The sequence below is a fragment of the Athene cunicularia genome (genome assembly GCF_003259725.1).
Source record: "Athene cunicularia isolate RWA chromosome 11 unlocalized genomic scaffold, athCun1 chr11_part1, whole genome shotgun sequence".
Taxonomy (NCBI): Eukaryota; Metazoa; Chordata; class Aves; order Strigiformes; family Strigidae; genus Athene; species Athene cunicularia.
The window spans coordinates 20,209,941-20,220,143 of NW_020799113.1; the positions used below are offsets into that span (position 1 = coordinate 20,209,941).

At 52.0% G+C, this 10,203-nt stretch overlaps 1 protein-coding gene across 2 annotated transcripts in view; it reads right to left on the reverse strand.

Annotated features, from left to right (window-relative positions):
• Positions 1 to 1,029: 1,029 nt before the first annotated feature.
• CSNK2A2 (casein kinase 2 alpha 2) overlaps positions 1,030 to 10,203 on the reverse strand; it is a 27,409-nt gene continuing 18,235 nt past the window's right edge. The window contains exons 4-11 of one of the 2 annotated variants that reach the window (XM_026856791.1): positions 10,116 to 10,175; positions 7,851 to 7,934; positions 6,628 to 6,738; positions 6,317 to 6,418; positions 5,912 to 6,012; positions 5,075 to 5,223; positions 4,790 to 4,883; positions 1,030 to 1,424 (exon numbers count right to left, since the gene is read on the reverse strand). In XM_026856791.1, coding sequence (XP_026712592.1) covers positions 4,807 to 4,883; positions 5,075 to 5,223; positions 5,912 to 6,012; positions 6,317 to 6,418; positions 6,628 to 6,738; positions 7,851 to 7,934; positions 10,116 to 10,133 — 642 coding nt within the window. In that variant the 5' untranslated portion in view covers positions 10,134 to 10,175 and the 3' untranslated portion in view covers positions 1,030 to 1,424; positions 4,790 to 4,806. Of the gene's footprint in view, positions 1,425 to 3,364; positions 4,884 to 5,074; positions 5,224 to 5,911; positions 6,013 to 6,316; positions 6,419 to 6,627; positions 6,739 to 7,850; positions 7,935 to 10,115; positions 10,176 to 10,203 lie in introns of those variants that run through there. The other variant, XM_026856792.1, reaches the window with a different exon arrangement.

Below are 10,203 nucleotides of genomic sequence, written 5' to 3' on the forward strand. Positions count from 1 at the left end.
TGGGCCAAGTCCTGCCTCACGGCACCAGGAGCTTGAATTTACCTGACGTATGTGTCCACATCTGGCCCCCACATCAGCACATCTCCAGGTGTGATATATGAAGACGGTGTTGGCAAATCCCCACCTGTACCACTCAACAGGCTCTGTACGAGGACTCACTCCTGCATTTCCACTTTGGCCACTGCCCAGGGCTGGGCAAGAGCAGCACTGTACCAGCAGGAGCCCACAGCTCCTCTCATCTGAGCTCCTTGCCTTGGGAACTGGCAATGGGTCTGCCTTTCCCAGTCAAGAGCATTATCTCAGAGGTAGGCTTAGGCCGAGCAGTTTCACTATAGAGGAAAACTGCGTAGGGAAAAACACATGGGCACTGAAGGAATGGGACAACAGAAGAGAATGAATGTGTACAGTCATACAGAGACCAGCTGGAGGGTTTTAGACCAGAGTTTCAAGTGGTCTGTTAACATACAAGAGCAGAGCAGAGCAGAGATTGGACAACCACCAGCATTCCAAGCAGACTCTCCCGAGAGCTGCTGGTGAAGCACTATGTCTGCAGGGGAACTCCTTCAGTGCAGAGGCCCACAGGCAGGAGCTCTAAGCTCAGGGCTTTGCAGTGACAGTGCTGGGGAGGAGGAGGAGCAGTCTCAGCCCAAGAAAGAGGAAGAGATGGGAGCTCCTGGAGTGCAAAGAGAGCCATGCCCAAGCCCCATGGGCTGGGAAAAGCAGGTACCAGCATCAGCACTCAGGCCACCACCCAGGCAGGCACCTCCAGAAGAGTGTGGGGGCCTACGGAGGGACACCCCCAAAGCTGGCAAGCAGCTCCTCTGCCTCTGCAGATGGCGATTCTGTACAACTAGTTCCTCCTGCTCGCCTCGCCCAGCCTGTCCTAGCAGGGCACAAGAAACGGCTCATGCTGCCAGCATTCTCCAGCGTGGCTGCTCCTGCCCCACAGCTCCCTCCCCACGGAATACTCCTCCTCATATTCTTCTTTTAAAACTTTTATTCAACAATATAGAATTCTTTTAATTATAATATAGAACTGCCCATTTTGATACTACACCCCCTTCCACCCCCGCACCCTGGCAAAGGCAGGTGCAAGCTGGCTAACCAGGGTCTGCTAGAGGTTGGGGGGAACAGCCCAAATGCAGGAAGGAACAACTAACCAAGAACTGCTTTGCACACCCTTCACATTTCCACACTTTCTGGGTCGGGAAGAGCTCAACAAGGAACCAGGCAGAAGAACCTTCAACACTCGGAGGGAAGGGCTGCAGTCATAAAGACACAAGTACCGTCCAGCCAGGAACGCTGCCCCGCTCTCAGCCCTGCCTGTGCACGCAGGCTGCCCGCCGTCACTCTACATGTGCCGATCGGATGTTTGATTTGGTTCTCACTCTGCTTATAGAAAATTGGGAGCAACAGCATCAAACCTGAGGAGAGATGGGAGGAGGGAGGTGAGTGTCACAGGACACTGCCAGCTCAACACAGCTCCTCTGGCCCCGGGTGAAGAGATGGCTGGGCAGGCTATCCTGTGCCCTGCCACACCGCTCCCAGCCAGGCCAGGCTGCACCCTCCGTGCCTTCTGGGTGTGGGGACAGTAGAAGATCCTCAGCCTGCTTTGGAAGGGGTGGCAGGGTGGGAGGGGAAGGCAGGGCTGAGCGAGGCAAGATGCAGTCCAGCAAAGCAGCACTTTGACAGGCAGCCAGCCAGGAAGTTTGGATGCTCTCTCCCCAACCTCCGGTGTCAAGTCTCCCTCTGCTGCCACAAACATCTCCTCTAGCCCCACTAACGGCTGCTGTCATGCCACAGCACATCTGCAACAGGCACGGACAAGCCTGGGAAGTTGCTTACTGCATCCCTCTCCCGCCACAACCCTCCACGGCTGCCACGGTTCTGGTTTTGAGCCTTTCCTTTTACAAGGCACCCAGCCAAACCTCCACTTTACCTCTGGCTGAATGGCCAGGATGTGCTCCAGGACTCTCCCAACTTTCTCCAGGAGAAAGCCTATGAAGATGCATGCTCCCCAATCTCCTTCCTTCCTAAGGACAAGATACTGTCTTCTCCAGCTTCCGATTGTCCCTACAGGCAGGACAACTCTTTTGCTACAGTCCAGAGGGGAGCAGGGTTTCCTGCTCTGAGTGTTGGAAGGTCTAGTGGGTGTGGAGAGGAACTGGCCCAAGCTGCAGCCAAGCGTTCACGCCACCCTAAGTCCAGAAGACTCCACAGCCTCCTCGCTCCAGGGCTATTCTTGCTCAGCTGCTGTTTCTCTCTGGGATGCATCTGTCACAGCTCATCCTACCCTAGAGCTAGAAGAGGGATGTGGGGAGATATGGGGCAGGTTGTTCCAGCCTCTCTGGTTACTGCAACCAGGGAAAGCCATCTACTCATTTCACTTGCTGGGAAAAGCATCTCTCTTCCTTTGCTTGAGGGTACGAGGAAAGAATTTCTGACTCAGGTTTACAGAGGGTACGAGGAAAGAATTTCTGACTCAGGTTTACAGAACTGATACTTCCCGAAGCACCACCCTGAAACTCCACATCAGGTCAGGACGCTGTCAAGCACTCACATACAATGATCAACATTTTTACCTATCAACTTTCTCACAATAAGCCTGTTCTCCTTCTCCCTCCTTCCCCCCCCCTCCCCCCCATTTCTGCCTTTGCTCTCTGAAAGCTGGAAATGCCAACACAGCTGGAAAACACAAGTTTTGTCCCACAGCAACTTGGACAGGACATGAGAAACATCCACTTCTGCCTATTCTCAATGGAATAATTCAGCACATTTAAAATCAGTTCAGAAATTGATGTTAAAACCCCAAACCAACCCTGCTGGTATAACACAGCTTAAGAGCGCAAGAGACCCCCATGCTTCAGGCCAGGCTTGCAGATGGAAGGACAAAGGGCTGGAAACACTGGCCAATGCCTTTAGCAGCATCTGCAGGAGAGTTAATGCTAGTGAGGGCACGGCAGCACAGCCCAACGCCTCAGCCTGGACACTGGTAACTGAACTTGCTCAGCACATCTTTACGCAAAGCCACGCAGCCAGGCTGACAGGAGACAAGTGTGGGGGTGCACATGTGGAGAACCCCCAACTTCCAGCCATGCACCAGCCACATAACACATGGCCTGGGGCTAGTACCACGTACCGCAAGAGTTGATCCCAAAGCCTTGCACCTCCTCTACAGCCCCGCAGAAGCACAGAAAATCTGCCACAGTGAAACTCAGGGCTGACAGCATGAAGAACTGCAACCAAAGACTAAGAGATCCCAAAACACTCAGACAAGAGGAGCTGGAAGAGTCTACCTGACCTCCTCGAGGAGGCAGTGCCTTCAGCTCTCACTTGCTAGCCCATAGATTGGAGACGGCAAACGTTCAGACGTATAGATATTTATTGGTTTCAGTGAATTATACAAATGGATTGACCTGCTATCGATGCCAATAGAACTTTATTGGAATATGGAATGTAAACAGATGTTTCAAATAGAAACATTGCAACCTTATAAAAAATTAACTATTTCAACAATGCCGCAGAAGGAAATTCTGTGTTTAGGTGCTGGTGGGAAAACACTATCTCCAGCTTCTAGGTTTGAGTGTCACCAGAACCACTTGATGAAGTTACACACAGAACAAGAAGAGGAGGCAACCGTGAATTGTGGGGCTATAAAGCCATCGAGGGATCTGATGAAAGAACCCACAAGATGAACCCCCCACCCCCCGCAACAGGATTGGCACCCCAGAATTCAACAAATGGCTGACTTTGTTAAAACACTACATGGGATCCCAAGTCCTGGATCAGTAGCTGCACAACCCCCTCCCTGTCAGACCATGCTGCTGGTTGCTGATCCTTCCCCCTCCCTGTGCTCTCCTCCCTGGCCTCCTGTCCGATCCTCCATCCTGCGGTGCTGGGCTGAACCGCTCCAGAGCAATGCTCTGGCACAAGTCCACGTCTGGCACGAATTCTCATGGGAGCCACGTCATGAGGTACGTGGTTGCACACCTATCACAAGAAATCTTGCAACACTGACTTTCCTGAGCTCAGTGGGAAAGTCTGGACAGTCCCTCCCCTCCCCTGCCGCAAGAACAGCCCTCACATTCACAAGTTTCCAAAGCAGGTCTATTGAATTTCTTCTCAGCCTTTGTCAAACACACCTGGAGGGGGGGATCTCACCTCACCCAGGCAACTCAGACCAGTGACTTAATTTTAATGCTCCAAACCAATCCTGAGATGCTGCTGGGTTTGTGGGTTGTTTTTTGTTGAGCCTCCCCCCTCCCACCAACTGCCCCGGCACTCGCAATTGAAACTGGAATTCAAGGGCCAAATTCAAGCCTAGAGTGAGCAGTAGGACTTGGACCTCAAAACAGAGTTGCACCTGCTGACCCCCAGCCTGAATTTGGTTCGTCCAGAGTCTGTAAGTCAGAAAGGCATGTTTAGAAAGAGGCATGCTAAGGGCTGATGGTGGAACAACCAATTTGTCCCCACCAGAGTGGTGGGGAAGGCTGGACTGAGAAGGAAGAGAAGGATCCATAGAGATGTGAACCAGAATCAGTTGTGTTGAGCCCTGGGGATATCACTACATATTTAGCTCTTGCAAGACCATTTGCCCAGGGCTTTGGTACCACAGGGTTAGAGTTACATTAACCACAACCACCAGAGAGGAACTGAGGTTTATAACCCCCCCCAAGGTTAGATTTCTGCCGAGTATGAAGGGGAGGGGAAGGAGGGGGGGGTCCTTGGTTCTTTTCCCTTCACTGTGTGACCGAAGGTTTTGCTTTTATTTGTAAACATCTTGAATTACCCGTCGTTTTCCAGTCTTCACCGCGCTGTTGTCAGGCCACTGGAGAGCACAGCGTTTTCTGAGCTGGGTTGGGACTGCTCCTTCACCACTGGATCTGCAGGAGACAGACCAGGCAGGAAGGGGAAACAGCATTTAATAAAGCGGAAGCTCCACCCTGGCAAACCCTTCCAGAGAAACTTCCCTCAAAGCCCACAGAGCTGCTAAGGCTTTCACAGAGTGACATCTGCCCCCAGAACTCAAGACCCCTCTCCATCCCAGCTGGCCCCAGCTTCTCCACAGACTCACAGAAATAGGGGTGCTCCATCGCCTCCTTGGCCGTCAGCCTCTGTTGATGGTCATATCGCAGGAGCTTGTCCAGAAGGTCGAGGACTTCAGGGCTAACCAGGTGTCTGTTCTCACTGTGGATGAAGTTCTCCCAGCGCTTCCGGGAATGCCTGCAAAGGGACCAGCTGTCACTGCCCCCCTCACCAGCACAGCAGCATCCAGAGGTCCCAGGGGAGTCACCTGCCACTATCCCCTTCTGAGAAGAGATGGTGGTGACAGACGCTGCCTACAGCTCTTCCTTGCACAAGCTACTGTTCAGCAAGCACTTGTCAAAGTGGGAAAACACTCTTCTTTAGGTACACAGTTGTGTGGATATTCTACACCTGGGAAAGGCACAATATTGCACATTCCCTTCTGTCTAGAAGGACTAGACAACAGCATGCAGCAGGCAGGGTGACATCCTCAGGACAAGAAGTGTTCTGGCTTGCCAGCCAGCATCAGAAAAGCCATCCTCACTATCCCATCCACCTCTTGTCCTTTTCAGAAATCTCAGCAGGGAGATTTTGAGCCCCTCAGCCCACACCCAACTCCAGTGTCTACTTTGCCACTTCTAGGATGTAAATGAGCAGATGAAGGAAGAAACATGTATCGTGGATCATGGCAGATGCAAAAGTAAAGAGCCTGTATTTCAGTGACCTCCCTGAGGTGACATGAGCAGCCAGATGGGAGGCCTGCAAAGCAGCAGAAGACACAGAAGATCAAAACAGGCCTTTGCCAAGAGTCCTTCAAGGGGATGGACCCCAGGTTATCTCCCTCTCTCTGTTACAAGACAAAAAGGCAGCATTTCACTCCACTTACTGGCCCAGGATATCGTTGAAGTGTGGGTCCAGTTCTATGTGGTACTTCTTGAGGTACCCATACAGCTCATCTGTGCCCAGAACCTTTGCGATGCGAACCAGCTGGAAAAAAAAGGCATGTTGAGATAGAGCAAAAGGGCAGGCCACCACTCTTTTGCAGAGGCAGGGCTGCCCAAATCTAAGAGCTCTCCTTCTGGAAACATCCCGGATGGAAGGAGCGTCTCCCTTGAAACTTGTTTTTGCAACATGTGCAGAAAACAAGTCTCCTGCACAAGGCAGTGAAGCACAATCCCAGATGTCTTAACTAAGCACATAGCAATGACCTCCCAGCCTGGTGGTCCGAGCCCCAGAACCTCCCCACTATACAAAGAGATGAGGCAATGATGAATGTCTTATAAGTCTTTACTTGGTCATAATTGTCCTGGCCATGGAAGAAGGGCTCCTTTCGGAAGATCATGCTTGCCAGCATACAGCCTAAACTCCACATGTCTAAGCTGTAGTCATACATCTGAAGGGAAAAAGGAGAAGCTATCAGAAAAGGCATGCTCACCACAGCCCGGTTCCCCACCACACAGGTAACCTCAGCCTTTTCACTTCACTACCAGCCTCCTTCCCACCCAGGCAGTGCCCTGGCAGGCAAAACCAGACAACCCAAAGGTGGCCAAAGTATAACCACAAGTACAATCACTGGCTAGCAAGAAGAAGGCAGACTCTTACTTGGTAGTCCACAAGGAGCTCCGGTCCTTTGAAGTACCTAGAGGCCACACGGACATTGTATTCCTGAGCTGGATGGTAGAATTCAGCCAGACCCCAGTCTATGAGCCGCAGCTGAACATGCGATAAAGAGACACAGAGTCAGGAGCCTCAGGATGAGCCAGTTATGTGAAGCCACGCGGGCCAAACCTCTCAATCCTGGGATGCAAGCATGGAGCCCGGGATGCAGGAGCTGCTGAGTATAGGAGATGCTCTCAGCAGTGCTCTGATCAGGCTCTTCCCTTTCCCCTATCACCATCTGGGGGCAAAGCTAAGCTTAAAGAGCTCCTCTGCCTCCTGAGTCCAAGCACACTGTTACTGCTGGGCAACTGGCTCCTTACTGGCCCCACCAACCACAGCAGACAGGTTGTTGCTTACTAGGGAACAGGCAAAAGCCAGGCATCTTATGCCACTGTTAGGAGAGGCTGAGTCAAAGGCAGTGTTGACTTTAAACTGGGGGCTGACAGCAGGAAATGAGGTAGGAAGAGGGCCCAGCACACCTTGCAAGGGATGGATGACCTGCTGTGTTACTGAAGGACAGCACGTTAGTAAGAGATTTCCCCCTTCTTATGAATCTTGACTGGCCTGTACAACCACTGCTGATTAAACAGGGAGGGACCTGTGGACCAGCAACTAATTTGCTGCTGCAGATCCCAGGTCCCTGGGGAAGAGAGGTACACACAGCACCCGATGAGGTGCAAGTACCATGGCGGGGAGGGGAGGCTCCTGTGCTGTCCACTTCCATGGCAGTGAGCTGGGTACAACTGCTTCCCATGATCAACATGCCCCAGGAGCGAGGAAGCCCTGCAAGACAAGCAGGCTGTACTACAGGAGGAGCTTATGTTCCACATGTAAAAATATCCATGTGTATTTCAGACAAGGCCACCCTTCTTCTACCCAGGGCCTCTGCACCCTCCTGCCACACCTTGCTAGGTGGAGACACGCTCCTCTCAGCAAAGAAACCCAGCATGGATGTCCTGGGGGAAAGAGCAACCTCCAATCTATGGACTCCCAGTGCAGTGCTCGTCAAGGAGACTTCAGCCATCTCCCGACACTGGCACAAGTGGAGAAAAGCCAGTAAAGGAAGGTTAAGGGTAAGTACAGCTGCAGAGGCTACAGGTACCAAGGCAGCAGAGTTTCAAGTTTCCCTGGAAAAACCCTGCTTCTAAGCCCTGGTGCCACAGTACCTTTTTCTGTTGGTGGTCTATCATGACGTTGTGGGGTTTGACATCCCTGTGCATGATCCCCATGCTGTGGCAGTAATCCAGGGCCTGGCAGACACATGCACATACATTAGACACGTCTGTAACTACAGGCACAGCATTAACAATACAACAGAGTTCCTGGTCAGGAGCAAGAGTGCCCCATTCCCAAGGAAGTGCTGCAATCCTGGCACAAGAAACTGGCATTTTCAGTTCTTATGCTGAATGTGATGAAGTGACAAGCTGGCAACATGACTGTATTGATCTTTTGTCCTACTGCAGTGACAGGTCCTGGAACCATGTCCCCTGCACAGACTTTGTGGAACATGATGCAGAGAGGAGTCCCACCTGGTGGCAAGCCCAGTGCTCCAACCCAGGTAGCCCTGTGCTTCCTAGGTCACACTCTCTTCCCCAGAAAGGGATAATTCTTACATGCATACAGTTTTGTAGCCTTCCAGTGCAGCTTTCCACTTGTGTCCCAGAACACAATTAAGCTAGAAAGTCACCTCTGCCCAGTTCATTTAAGCCAAACCTGCACTTACAAAAAGGCAAGTGATAGCACATGAGGGAAGGCGATGCTGCTTTAAGCTTGGAAGGCAGAAGCACACATAAGCTCTCCATCTCCATGATCTTGCACCACTCGACCCCCCATGCAGCTGTTCCCTTGAGTGAGAGGGTGAGAATGTTGTTTTCTCATCTCCAAGGGGGAGGGAGATCCATCCATCAACATCTATCAGATGCTCAGAGATGTCCAGCAGCATGGAAGGAGGGTACAGCCTGCAGTCATTCAATAGCCAAGACATCAGTGCCAAGAAGTAACACTGCCCTTGGGCCTCTGCCACAGTGGGAAGCACAGGAGGGAACAGCTCCCGTCACAGCAAGGCCTCAGGAAATATCCCTGCAGTGACACGTGGCCTGGCAACCAACAGGAGCCACAGCGAATGGTGGTCCTGGGATCTCCAGTAGAGGTGATCTGTAGCAGGCTGGACAAACTGCCTCCAGAGCTGAAGCTGTTCTAGGGTCTTGCTTGTCCCAAGGCTGTATCATCTAACCCTCATCACCCCTCCCACCCTAATCCCAGGATGCCTCAGACTCCTTTCAACTGTCGTTAAGCAAGTTTTTCCCTTGCAGACAGGTGCAGCAAGCTTGGGGATGCAGAGAAGAAAGCCTCTCACAAGCCCACTAGATCTATTTCGGAAATTCTCCTGCAGTCACCAGGTCCTGGAGCACAAAGGGCTTGCCCCAGCTGGTCCCATTCATTTCCAGAGGCAGGGAACCTGCAAAGTGCCAGTCCAGAAGCCCCAAGGCCCTGCTAGGACCTGACACAGCCAAGCTACTCCTCCAGGTCAGCAGGTCAGCACAGAACAGCCAAAACCTATTAAGCCCTCCCTAATGCCCCGTTGCCTGCTGCATCCTGCAGCCACAGACCCCAGATAGGTGGATCTCACAGATCTGTCACACAGCTCCATGAGCATTTCCATGGGGATTTCCAAGCTAGGCTAGTTAAGAGAAGGTAGATATCTAGGGCACTCCTTGCCCTTTGTCAGAGGGGCAGGGAAAGTTTTGGCTGGGAGGTCTCAGAGGAAAATGCCAGTGTTATATCAACATATAACAGCCAGTATAACCATAAGCTTTGTTCCCCATGACCACATCCATGAGGTTTTGTGACTGGGCACCCAGCTGTCCAGCTTGCTCTTGAAATGTCCTAGATCCCCCACCCAGAGACATGGGAGTTTAAGACCAAGTAGGCAGAAGTCACTTTCTGGGGCTACATTTGAATACTGCACCAGAAGAAAGGCTGGAACTGGCAATCCCTCTCTTCTGCACTCCCCACATGCTGGAGTCCCCAGTTACACAGCCCTGCACCCTGCACCCCTTGGTGCTTGTACTGGGTCTGGGCTGGGAGGGAGATGATTTTCCTCATAGCAGTTTAACAGTGCCAAAGACACAAGGAGACCAAGCACAGCCCTACGTGGTGACTAACAACCACAATGCTTCATGGGCAAAGAACAAATCCCAGGGAATCAGTGACTCTTTGGAGGTGGCCAATGGTCCCCAGTTTGGCTGTAATACCTCACAGCAACGAGCCAGGTAACCAGATCTCTTCTCAAACCTTCCCAGGTTATGAGACATGGATTCCACACTGAACATGAGAGAAATAACCGCTTAGCAGCACTGTCCCATGGGCCTCCTACTGTCTCTCTCATTCCTGCTCTCCCCATCCAGACTGCTGTATGCAATGCCACTCACCTTCAGCAGCTCATACATATAAAACCGAATATCAAAGTCTGTCAGGATCTGGTACAGTTGCTGAAACAGATGTGGGGAGGGGGGGGTG